Source organism: Helicoverpa zea, chromosome 23 (assembly GCF_022581195.2).
Source record: "Helicoverpa zea isolate HzStark_Cry1AcR chromosome 23, ilHelZeax1.1, whole genome shotgun sequence".
NCBI lineage: Eukaryota > Metazoa > Arthropoda > Insecta > Lepidoptera > Noctuidae > Helicoverpa > Helicoverpa zea.
Window position 1 is genome coordinate 5,153,732 of NC_061474.1, and position 13,430 is coordinate 5,167,161.

The 13,430-nt window shown below is 35.7% G+C and overlaps 1 protein-coding gene and 1 long non-coding RNA gene across 2 annotated transcripts; one reads left to right on the top strand and one right to left on the bottom strand.

Annotated features, from left to right (window-relative positions):
* The first annotated feature begins 5,637 nt into the window (after positions 1 to 5,637).
* On the top strand, positions 5,638 to 9,939 carry LOC124642035 (BTB/POZ domain-containing protein KCTD9). The gene is made up of 6 exons (XM_047180332.1): positions 5,638 to 6,302; positions 6,740 to 6,939; positions 7,936 to 8,071; positions 8,558 to 8,632; positions 8,876 to 8,994; positions 9,778 to 9,939. Exons 1-6 carry the CDS (start codon positions 5,729 to 5,731, stop codon positions 9,892 to 9,894), a joined length of 1,221 nt encoding a protein of 406 aa, XP_047036288.1. The 5' UTR covers positions 5,638 to 5,728; the 3' UTR covers positions 9,895 to 9,939.
* LOC124642036 lies at positions 7,799 to 13,426 on the bottom strand. The gene is made up of 2 exons (XR_006985730.1): positions 13,320 to 13,426; positions 7,799 to 8,019 (listed from the first exon to the last, which is right to left on the bottom strand). It is a non-coding gene; the product is annotated as an uncharacterized LOC124642036 (long non-coding RNA).
* Between the last annotated feature and the right edge of the window lie 4 nt (positions 13,427 to 13,430).

Consider the following 13,430-nt stretch of genomic DNA (forward strand, 5'->3'; position numbering starts at 1 on the left):
TTTCAGACGGGCCTATGCCGAGTGTTTTACAGAATTGATTGACGTTCTCATAATGTGTTCGACACACACATTATGAGAACGTCAATTTTTGAAAATTGAAATGATGAACTGATTTATTTTGCTTACTCAATTATCTCTTAACATCTTGATCAATGTTAAGTTCTCCACATATCTTCCGAATATTTTATTTGTTTCTATAGGATGTCCATCTAGATACCAGTTTCTTTGACACCTTCTCAACGTCTTTTTTATGACGTCACTTTCTTTTTGACCAGTCTGAGAAATACATTCTGTTATCATCATGCAATCCATCCACGGTGTTAGATAGCCAAACTTCCGTCCTCAAAAGACTGTCTAACGCTCCTTTTACAATTTTATATTATGAAGGCAAATATAAAGGTGTCCTTTGCGCCAATTATAGATAATAGACAGCAAGTCAAACCTTTTTTTTTTGCATGAAATTAGGGACATAACACATCTTGTAACCACTATGTGAAGTTCCGACCGCGTTTACTCACTCCACTCAACTTAGTTCAACAAATTAATACACGAACGCGAAATGTTTCAAGTTAGTTCAACCGCACACCGACCGTGTGGATCTCTAGCTAGAGCAATGCACACTATTGCATGCTTCTTGACTTCAATTTGCAACTGTTAATAGTTCTATAATCGTTTGTCATGGGATTACAATAGATTGAAGATAAAGTGACGACTAGAACGTCGTTACTGGGTAGGTAATGTTGAAGATAAGGTACAGTCAACTTCATGTCAGTGGTAACAGTTTTATAAGAAATCGTACTTATTACTATTGAGTGCACCTTACATGACAGTTACCACTGATGTGCAGTCTACCGTACATAGGTCACCGAGCTAGATGCATATGTATGTAAGTACTTAGGTATTTTATTTTATTAAAAAAAAAGTACTCAGGTACTTACTGAGCTATAATTCCATCAAAGCGGAACGGAGCAGAGAAAAACACTTCTTTCCATGGTGAAGTCCGTGCATGATGGCTAGAAAATACAAAAAATCTCAATAAGTAGAAAAAGTTGTTCTATTAAATATTTATTTATTTAATAGTTATTGCATACGTTACGTTAGTTACACACACAGAACACAGTCAAGAAGAAAAAAAAAATAAAGAAATACGTAGTACCTACAAAATATATTTGTTTTACTGTAAACTGTGTTTTTTCTTTAATTTCTCATACTATGGAAAAACGGAAAAACGCACGTAAGTATTAACTGCATTACACATTAAAAATAAGGTAAGTAGTTACTGCATAATGGATTAAAAGTACTGAGTCGATCATTATTTTGTCATCACTGCTACATGACGTCATCTCACTAAATTCAGTTCCAGGTATCGAAGTGACCTATCAACGATGCTGTCATACCAATACAATAGCAAGATCAGAGAGTGACGTGTTTAACGATGGCCATCTGGATTTAGTGAGCGATCAATCTACAGTTAAATGGCTGTTTATAGGCCATTATAATTATTATCGATAAGAAGTACATAGATAGGTACTGCTATATGGGTTGCCAGCAGCCGCCCGCGGCTTCGCCCGCGTGGTGTGTTGGTAAAATAAAAAGTATCCTATGTTCATTCATATATTTAAGGTAGGTAATATAAAAAAAAATATTTTCTCAAACAAAGTAAATAGAATAAAAATGTGCGAGAATTAGAACACCATATAAGAGTTAGACATTACAAACAACGGAAATTCTCCCTTGAAAGCTCAAAGAAAAGTCAAAGTTACTAAAGAAGGTCATGAGGGGAGAACATATGGAAGATATAGGTAAGGGGAGTACATAAGGAAGTATAGAAGAAAGTAGGTACATAAGGGGAGTACATAAGGGGAGTATGTAAGGAAGTATATAAGGGGAGAACATAAATAAGTACATAAGGGGAGGACGTAAGTTTATAAATCAGTAAAGATAAGGAATAACATTAAAGGAGTACGTACAGTACATAAGTAAATGATGTAAGTATGTACCACCAAAAATATATGTAGGTACAAAGTTTCATGATGATCGGTAAAGTAATTTTTGCGAGAAAGCGTAGCAAACAAACGGACTTTCGCACTTATAATATTAAGTACCTAGGATGGCTATTTGACAGCTATAGACGGTACGTACGGCAATGAACTCGACATAGGTACTCACATCACATCTCTTAAAAAAACAGCAAAATGCGCAACGGGAGGGTTTGATTTCCTCGACAAAGTTTTCGCCGAGGCGGTCAATCAGAACAAAATTAAATTATAAATTTAAAAAAACCCCCGACCCAAAAAAAGTACGCAATTATTATGACAAAAGGTTAAAAACGCTAAACCCTATAAAAAGCAAAAAATAACTTTTAACACTTCGTAAGTACCAACTAAAGCATATCTGACTAAACTAAATTTTGTCGTGTCGGGGGACCGCTCTAATTATCTAATTAAGATTCGTGTTTTTTTATATACGAATGTTGTAATTAGGTAGGTACCTATCATTTGATTCATGTAAGTATTTTTGAAGGTAAAAAGCGGTCCCCCGACACGTCAAAATTTATTTTAGTCTGACATGCTTTAGTTGGTACTTACGAAGTGTTAAAAGTTATTTTTTGCTTTTTATAGGGTTTAGCGTTTTTAACCTTTTGTCATAATAATTGCGTACTTTTTTTGGGTCGGGGGTTTTTTTTAATTTATAATTTAATTTTATTTCATGCTTTTTGAAGGAGCTACTTAATTTTTCCTTCATTTAATTTATTTTATTTTAAAATGGGGTAGCTGTATGTCATCTCGGCCAAAGGAAGCTGTTTAACAATCCTCATGACAAACTGGCTCTGGGAGAATTGCACAGATTGAGAAACAATAAAGATTAACCTTTGGTGATCCAGGGTTATATACCATTCCAGGGTTTCATCCGCCACATCCCATTTCCAGCATCAGGTTCTCGTCAATTAGAAACATGAAAAGAACCAGTCAAGACAAATTCAACGAGCCCAAACTCGATGGGTTTACTAAAAATCAGTTCAGGGTTACGTCTCCTATCTTCGTGTCCTAACAGCAGACCAGCTTAGTGGTTCCAGAAGACATTAGTATTTCAAATTTCAGATCCCACATATGCTTGCAAGTAAACTGAGCGTGTAACATTCCTATCACACCTAACAAACAAGCTGATGACCTTGAAGACCTGAACCGATTTCCAACAAACATAGCTAAGAACACTCCCGAATGACATTCCTTTCAAACAAAAAAAACCGCATTACAATCGGATCATCCGTTTGGGAGCTACGATGCCACATACACACACACACACACACACACACACTCAGACACGTCAAACTTATAACACCCCGTCGTTTTTGCGTCGGGGGTTAAAAAATTATAAAGCAGAAGTTAAAAAGTTTGGAAACATCCTTGTCTAACCGATTTTTTGCCGCCTTCAAACGGACTGTGAATTATGTAATTAAAAATAAAAGTTTTTGTATCTATTATAGTTACCAGGCCCGCCGTAAGCGGGCGTGCAGGGCGTGCACCGCACGCGGGCGGCACGTCCTAGGGGGCGGCAAATCGAGCGACTCACGTATTAAATATTTAAAAAATTCAATATCTTTTTAACAATGATTTGATTTCAATATTTCGGAACACAGCAATAGCGCTAAGAACACACTTACTGTACTACTACTTGTACACTGCCGGTTTCAGTTAGGTGCATCTGTTGGGTCATTTTCAAAATTAAAATTTATTTTTCATCCCACCATCTCGGAAAGAGTAGTTTTACCCTTTGATATCTGAGCGCAAAAGCCGTTTTTATCCTCTAGAGCGGCAAAGTGATTTGAATTTAGAACATCGTGTGCAATACTCCATTTGTGACAATCTTGATAAGACTTTTCAAACAAATACATATTAAATAAATAAAATACTGCTTAAAATAATTATTCAATTAATTAAGTATTTTTTATTATTGTTTTTACACAGATTTTTAACATCGTTTCATTTTTAAAGTGAGTTTTCAAATATGTTAACTTTAATAGGTACATCTTTTTAATTTGACACTCGTATGTGCGCGCCATTTTGTTTTTTTGCATTTAGTAATTTCCTCGATGAGGTGGGATGAAAAGTTACGTGTTGCACTCGAGTGCAAAGATTTTTCACCTTGTGCTCTTTTGATTCCCTCGCTATCGCTCAGGATTCTAATTATTGAAACACTCGCTACGCTCGTGTTTCAATTTTAGAATCCTTCGCTTGCTCGGTCATCGAAATTGAGCCCGCGGTTAAAAAGCAACTTTGCACTCTTGTATAACAAATAACTATTAAACGATGTAAGATCAGTAGCGTAGCGTGGAGGCAGGGAGGGCAAATGCCCCGGGTGGCACTATTTAGGGGGCGGCAAAATTAAACCATAATTACGTAATCAAAATATTTTAACTAAAAATAGATGAGTAGATTAGCAATAAAATATCAGAAAAAGCTGCCCTTGCTTTGGTCGTCTCCTATCAATTTTGACGGGCCCTTTGCATCCCCAAAAAAATTCGCGCTCGCTGCGCATATCTTACTTCTTCGTTCTTTTCTGTGCATATCTTACTTTTTAACGTTGCTTTGTTAATTTACAGTGGTTTTTATTTGTTTTGTGTCCTTAGACTAAAAAATTTTCGCGCTCGCTTCGCTCGCGCATTTTTCCATATCAAAGGTATCTTATGCGTTGACTTTTTCAACGGGAAACCCACCAAAAACCATTAATAACATATTTTACTGAATTTAAACATTGTTATAGATATTTAAGTTCGTTAGTTTAAGTTACCTATAATCTGTTCTAAGCACTTTGATATACATATGTTGTACCTAATTAAAATACACATTTTATAATCTGTACGAATTTTTCTTTTTTTTGTCAATATGTCGTAGGGTGGCATAATCAGTTTTGCACGCGGGCGAACAAACAGCTAGCGGCGGGCTTCATAGTTACTATCATTAGGTAGTAAAACCTGATATAGAAAGATGCATGGCTGATGTAAGTGAGCTAACGCCACTAATACGAAGAATCTATAAACTACGAAAGAAAACCCACAGTCAAACCATTGCAACGGTTTTGTGGGGCTTAGCATATAAGATGATTACTTTGTGAAATAAGATAAACAAATAAAAAAAATGTTGGGAAGTAGTACCTACTTCCCAACATTTAGTGCCTACTTAGGTAATAAGTTTAGCTTGCTTTTTTTCCATATAATTATTATTTATCAGTAAGCAAGATACTGCCTTATACCTTTATTAAAAGTAGTTATCTAATTATGATGTGGGTACCATCGCTATTTGGTATGGATTTTGAGTTTATAAGTATTTAAAGGTTTATTCCTAAAGTTGCGAGCAGACTATATGGCGTTAAATAGCGCCACCTATCCAATTCTATTTGAAGTTATAAATGTCGGTGTGCAAGTGTTGATTCTTTACTACTGAAGTATTTTAAATTTAATCTTTATATGTGTGACTATAGTTATTTAATACTGTGGTAATAATAAAACAAAAATGGATTAAATAATGTTAAAGAATATCAATATCATATCTTTAGTCGATTTCTGAGAAATAGAAAACTTACGTAGCTGCGTAGTTGCCACCACAATAATATTTTGACATTTTGACAGCTGTTGTGTTTTGACATTAAAGATACATTGCAGAATTTTCGTCTCAAGTAGTATTGATTATTGCAAGTATTTGAAGCAAGAACAAAGGAGACACCTATTATGAAACGGGTTTACGTTTACAGGAACAAAGCACAAGAAAATGGAAAAGTTGTGGCCGTGGAAAACTCGATTGAAGCTTTAAAACTGGAAATATCTAAACAGTTCGCTGGGTGTTCGGAGAACTTACGTTTGTATTCTTCAAATGGCTGTGAAATTGATGATGTCAGAGTGATTAGAGACGAAGACAAGGTGTATTTAAGTATTGAAGATGAGGCGGCAGCAAGAAGTTGTGATAGTACCGTAAATTCTGCTGGGGAATTGAGCATAGGTGATAAGGCGAAAGAGGGGACTCCTGTGTCGGATTGGATTACTCTGAACGTTGGTGGCAAGCATTTTACGACTTCTAGAGCCACATTGCTAGCTAAAGAACCTCTTTCGATGCTGGCACGAATGTTTGCTAACGACAATAATGTGTACTTAATGACACCAAGTGCTACTGATTCTGTTGGCGCTTACCTGATAGACAGAAGCCCGGAATACTTTGAGCCCATTCTGAATTATTTGAGGCATGGGGATGTGATATTAGATAAGAATGTTAACCCAAAGGGTGTGATGGAAGAGGCTGTATTTTATGGTATGTAAAAATATTCAATTTATAATATTTATGAATCAAATCTCTCATTGCTTTAAATAAAGTATAGCAAAATAAGCAATTTATTAATAATAGTCTTTCTCTATGTTAGAATTTCCCTCAAATTCTAGTTAAACAGGAAAGCCTAACAATTAACTAAGTAGCAGTAAACCTATTATACAGTATTGCATAAAAGTTAATATTTTCCTTGTCTTTGTTCAGACACAAGCATCATGCATACTTGTGAATTGGATGCAGTCATTTTGGAGTCACCATTTTAATTAACTTGTATTGCATAATTAATTCTTTTATACAACATATTGTTACATTCTAAAATGTTTATAAATAAAAAGTATATAAACTGACATTTGTGGATAAAGAATTTTTTTTGATCAGAGATATTTAAAATTTTATAAACATTTGCTTACTACTATTTTCAGGTATAGACTCAATGATTCCTCAGTTAAAGCTTCTGATTGAAGAATCAAGAAGCAGCTGTGGTATCAACCAAGCGTTGACTCGGATGGATGTGGTGCGGTCGATAATAAAGACACAACCGACTTGGGAGCTGAGGTTCCAAGGTGTCAACCTGTCTGGTGCTGACCTCAATAGGTTGGACCTTAGGTATATTAATTTTAAGGTAAGATCAATTTTTAAATGGGTTGTTTTTCTCCTAAAGACAAGTGGTTACTTTGAACTAAAATACTCTTGAAGCTTGAGTCCTATTACACTAGTCAACAAAATTTTCCTTTTTTATTGTATCCAAGGTGAAACATATAAATTTTTGCAGATTATCTATCACAGAATCGAAGTCTAGAACACAGAACTGCTCTAGCAGTTTTAGTTTTGGAGAAAAACCAATCTGAAAATGCCTAAAAACAAGAAAACTCGTAATGATGTAAAGTAACTGGATTTGAATTGAGAAGAGCAGTACTAAATGATTCTTTAGTTAGAAAATACGAAAAAAAATAGTGTCTGTAGAAAAATGGCTTTAAATATAGTTAAAAAAGCGTTTTTAGGCATTTTCAGATTGGTTGACTAGTGTTATATGATGGCTTCTAATATTAATAATAATAAATTTATTCATTTTTCTCTCCACAAAAGTAACAAATTATAACAAGTACAAGTCTTAGAATATGCCAGGAATACATTGAATTGGACGTAGTTATGCAGAAACGTTCCAACCCACTGTACGCGTAAATGCTTATATCTCAAATTAAACTTGAATTTGAGATATAAGCATTTACGCGTTTCAGTTGTATTCTTTTTTATTCTAACTAGTAAAGGTACTAGAGGTTTTATTGTTGAATTATATTGAGTTTAGATAACCATATGCTAAATTTTAGGCTGTTCAATCACAATAACTCGATTTCGGGTGACTTGTGGGTTGGAACGTTTCTGCATAACTACGTCCAATTGATATATTGATCTTATTGTGACATTATTTTAGTCAGGAAGCAAAAAGTTAAAGATTAATAAGTCTTAAATATAAAAACTTATTTTCCTTCATGGATAAAATTATGTAAATGTATTATAATATAAATACTGCTCTATTTTCATCAAATTTTCGTACAGTGAAAGTTTCAGTATTTTTAACCTTAAAAACTTAAATAATTTTATGAAATGTAATTTCCAGTATGCTTGCCTCTCCCGATGCAACCTGACTGGTGCCAATCTATCTCACTGCTGTCTGGAACGTGCAGACTTGTCTCACGCGAACCTGGAAGGAGCACAGCTGTTGGGAGTGAAAGCGCTATGTGCCAACATGGAAGGTTAGTTTCTAGTTTTATTTTTGGCTTGAGAAATCTAGAACTTTTGGATTAGTATTTGTAATCCGTGATGCACTCTTCGCTACCCTTACTTGTCATCATGGTGTAGATCATATGTCTTAGGGTCAATTCCCACTGAAAGAGCAGCGGCCGGCAGCGGCCGTAAGAGCACGTACACCGTAAGGCGCGCCGCGCTCACGCTCAGTCACTTGCTCTTACGGCCGCTGCCGGCCGCTGCTCTTTCAGTGGGAATTGACCCTTAAGGTAATATTCATTTACTTGAAATCTATTTGTACATGTTCACCAGCAGATGTTCAATGGTAAATTGGATTTATCAGCTTTTTGTTTACTTAAAATAATATCTCTGGTTGGTTAGCATTACAATATATGTACATGTTGATCCATACGTAATACTGCCTTATTTTATAAGTAGCAAACAATACGTTATATTTTTTATTGGTTGCCTAAACTTAAATCTTGTTATTTTAGGTGCCAATTTAAAAGGTTGTAACATGGAAGATCCAGTTGGATCTAGAGCTGTGATGGAAGGTGTCAATTTAAAAGGTAAATAACAACATTTAAACTGTACCAAAACAATACCGAAACTTTATATTTGACTTACTGTTCCCAGGGGATTCACCCACATCCCAGAGGAAATTCTTTCCATACAAAATATAGCCTATGTTACTAAATTCAGTAATTTCAGAGCCCTTAGATTACAAACAAACAAAAATGTTCTAATATAGGCGAAACTATCATTTAGTTAGACGATAAATATGAAATAAAATTATTTCCATCGTGTTGCAGGTGCGAATTTAGAGGGTAGCAACATGGCGGGCGTCAACTTGCGTGTGGCAACACTCAAGAACGCCAACCTACAAAACTGTGATCTCAGGGCCGCCGTCCTCGCTGGGGCTGATTTGGAGGTATTTTATATAAAGCTGGGTACTCACTTAGCAGTGTAGCACGTAACGTCTCAGATATGGTATCGAGTGAGTGCGTAGGCACGAGCCCGCTGCGAGCCGCTCGCGCGTGGCGGCGGTTTCACTGCGAACACAAAGGCGGCTCGCAGTGTGCTCGTGAGGACCGTGGACGAACCGTACCCACTTGCAGGTTGATACCGTATCAGATACGTTACGTGCTACACTTCTAAGTGAGTACCCAGCTTAAGAGTTAGCATGTGAGAGGAGGCCTGAGCCAGTAGTGGGAGGCCTGACCCAGTAGTTATACTTTTAGCTTGAATTTTGATCAACCAAAAATTACCTACATTATTTAGTTGATCATTGAGTCAGTTCAAACTTCAGAAACTTTTACTACACCATAGAGGGCAAAATAGTGTGTGAAGAAAGAACAAACCCTAGAAAATCGCATTGATTGGTTAGTCCTTAACTTGTGGATGCAACTGCAAAAAATATTTTGTTGTTCTGTAACATACCAATGTGATAATATAATTAAAATCTATTATTTTCTAAACTAATACACTCAAATGAAGATAAACTCGAGCATATTCATTCGTAATTAAAATCTTTGAAGTACGCCGCCCACGCACGTCCAATTACAATAATCCGTGACCGATTTTTGTAGGAGAAAAATAGGAAACTGTGATAACAATAGTGCAATGCAAACGTTCTACAAAATATCGGTCCAACCATAAACGAAGTAAACAAACCAATATAACGTAAAATAATTGAGAATTGTTTTTTTTTCAGTGTTGTGATTTATCGGGCAGTGATCTTCATGAAGCAAACCTTCGTGGTGCCAATCTAAAAGACGCGGCGTTCGAGCTCATGCTCACTCCGCTGCACATGTCCCAAACTATCAGATAATTTATCATTATTTATTTTATGCATTTAATAAAATCTTTATGTTGACGTTGGATTTTTTATTTATACCTGTTGTAGTTAATCTATACTTATAATAAATCTGTAGAGAGGTCAATTCTGTACATTGAATATATTTCCAAAATAACTATTAGAGGGTGATTAGTGATCGATACTGATGCCAAAAATGCAATCAGTAAAATTTTTGTCTGTCTGTCTGTCTGTATGTTCGTTATGGAAACAAAAACTACTGGACGGATTTTAATGAAACTTGGCACAAATATTCTTCATACTCCTGGGCAGGTTATAGGATACTTTCCATCACGCTACGATCAATAGGAGCAGAGCAGTGAAGGTAAATGTTGGGAAAACGGGAGAAGTTACTCAATTTTTTAAGCTTCCGTCGCGTGTGCAGCCTTAATGGTTACAGCTACACAGAAACCATGTACGACGGAAATATTCTTCATAAAATTATGTAAAAAATATCCCATGGCAGCATATGTCTATCTTTTATGGTTCACTCACAATAACACGTAAAACTCTCGGTAGCTTAGCAGTTCGGAGCTTTCTGATTATATTTGTCTACTATTTCGTTTATAACACTCTCACTCACACTAATTAAACATAGTTAACAGTATTATCTATTAATAAAAAAAAGAATGATTTAAATCGGTAAAGAAACACCAAAGTTATACATGAAAAACGGTAATAAGCCACCGCGCGCGAATACTGAATCACGTACGCTATAAGGATCATTTTTGTGCAACGGTCGCCGCGCTCGACGCGACTCGCGGCGCGGTGGCTGCGCGTGCTTCATACAATATTTGGCTGTTGGTGCGATTGATGCGAATAGACGTTCAGAGCGTTCAACCTTATTGCGCGACTTAGGTTTTAAATAATTTATTTTTAACTTTCTTTTGTTGTTATTTTATAAAATAGGTTGGTACCTATTAGTTATTTTTGTGTTTAAATATTCGTTCAAATTACAAATTATTAATAGTTTACATTTTATTACTTAAAGTAGCAGTAAGTACGCATAGATTTAGATAATGAGGGTTTTCTAAAATGGCGTCCACGAGGTGGCAGCACCGAGTCGTCAGGTCCAGGTAGGGTAAATACGCCAAATGTCGGCCCCCCTTAGCGATTTTCTGCTTGCGGTTCGCTATAGCACCGTCAGTTTCCAACGAAAGATAGTTTTTGATGCGGTTTTGGATAGTTTGATTAATCTATGTCATGTTTATAGGCATAAGATTGATATTTCTACGAAAAGAAAAAAGTAATAAGGTTTAGATGCGTCGAGAACAGAAAAACCCTAAAGTCGGCCATTCACGGCCCAAGGTCGGTCGCGTTTTTTCCAAATGTCGGCCGGGTATAGGCTGTTTTAAATTAAGGCAGTGACAAATATTATTAACATGATTTATTTTAGCAGAATTATAATATAATACTAAGTAAACATTTGTAATTGTATTTGTTTAATTTATAGTAAAATATTTTTTTGTTTCCCCTAAACAAAAAAAGTCGTATTCACGACCAACCATTCATGGTTTAATGGATAGCAAGTATCAAACTATAAAGCTACCATAAACATGCCTACAATACTGTCAACTCCTACATTTAAACTTAACTCCTATACGATATAATGAATTATAATAAATAAATTATTTCATTTTGAGAAAATGAAAAAATATTAAAGTATTTTTTCATCAGCCTGTATAGTGGCGCTTGAGTTCGAGGCTGGTCGACATTACGATTATTTACGATTCTAATGTCGGCCCCTATTTCTTGTACCTTATTTCTCGAGATTCAACTAATATCACCCCGGCCGTTATTTGGCTATTAAACGTAAAATAGATCTATTTGCCTATAAGCTTTGCAAATTCTCTTGTTAAGCCAACGAAATTAGTACAATAGGAATTTATAAAATAGACTGCATTTGCTTTAAGTCGGCCACGGCCGAGACTCCGGTTTTAAGTCAAAACTGTTGTCCTAATGGCGGCCTCCTATTTTTCCTTGAAAAATATACGCAAAACGCTGAAAAAACTATCTTAAAATATAGTAAAAATAACCCATTAGTGATAATCAAGCTTAAAACAAAAATAAATAAATGTTTTATCGTTCTAATATCAATCCCCAAAATGTGAGTATTCACTTCGAGTTAGCTACTTTACGTGCGAATTTGATGTTTCAACGGCGCAATCGCTACTGACGCTCAGTATGAGAAGAGTAAGTGACAGAATCGGATAGTAACGATTTGTACGTATAGAGTATAAACCAAGGTTGCAATTCGAGGAGCAAAACTAACACTTAATTACCTTTTGAATGAATGCAAGCTGAAAATGTACAGACGGCCGAAGTTTGGGGGGAGGCCGACATTTGGCGTATTTACCCTAACTGTCAAAGTGCTTATCTTTACTATGAATAGTGAACGATTTTAGTGTTTTTTTTTTTTATTTTATAATTAAAGCACTGCATTATTGTTTTACTATTGAGGTTGAGTAAATAAAAAAAACTAAATCATATTGTGTTAACAAATTTTTCAACAAGCTTTTCCTTAGTACCAGTGACTTTTGCACCCTCTCTCTTAGCTCAATTTTTAGTTCGGAAACCTTATTCTGACCGTAGTCCATAATAAAATCAATAACACTTCCAATATAACAGAATTTCAATAAACAATAAGTTCGGACCCTACAATTCCATACTATTTGACAGCTGTTTGGACCTGACGCATACGAAGCGCCGCCTGGCGGCAGAAAAAGTATCGAAAACCCTCATTGGAGGGGCTGGTGTTTATTATTTCTTCCTCTCTTTGCACAAAGTCCGACTCTAACGCGGACGAAGTCGCTGGCAGAAGCTAGTGTTAAATATAACGAGAAATACTGAGCAAGAGCTTACATTCCAAATACCTAATGGCTATAATATATCATTTTGTTGTGAAAAAAGCTCCACGTCAGTCCTGGATTTATGAATAGGCTGCGCCAGATTTCAGAAGATAAAAGTCAAACTGTCAAACAAGTCCGTCAACTGGTGTTATCATGGTTTTGTATAAGTACTTTAAATAAATCCCTTTAGAAACTCATTCCTATCGAAACCTATATTATCGTTAAAGAGAGGTCTCACTAATAGTCGCGTTTTTTCCGTTTGGGCATGAACCGTAAACAGTGATTTACCAGTAAAATTGATAAAAAAATATATTTTAGAAAGGTTTGTACATGGGGCGGCGGAAATAAAGTAGCCTACACTCATAAAAAATATAAACCCGGCACTGCCCCACGCCAGTTAAATTCCTGAACCTACATCTACAAGTCGCACAAATCAAAGAGTAAAACAATACTATGGAAAGCACAAATTAATTTGGCAGGGCATTATATAAAATCTAGACACACGGCAGTGTGTCCGCCAAGTTCGAGTAGAATATTTTAACAAATACCTACCTATTTTTCTCGGTGTTGGAATTTTCATAAGTAATCGATCTCCATTACTGTGCCATTACTAAACATAACGTGGAAATGTGGAGGGAAACCAAGGGAAACAAACTTTTTTGT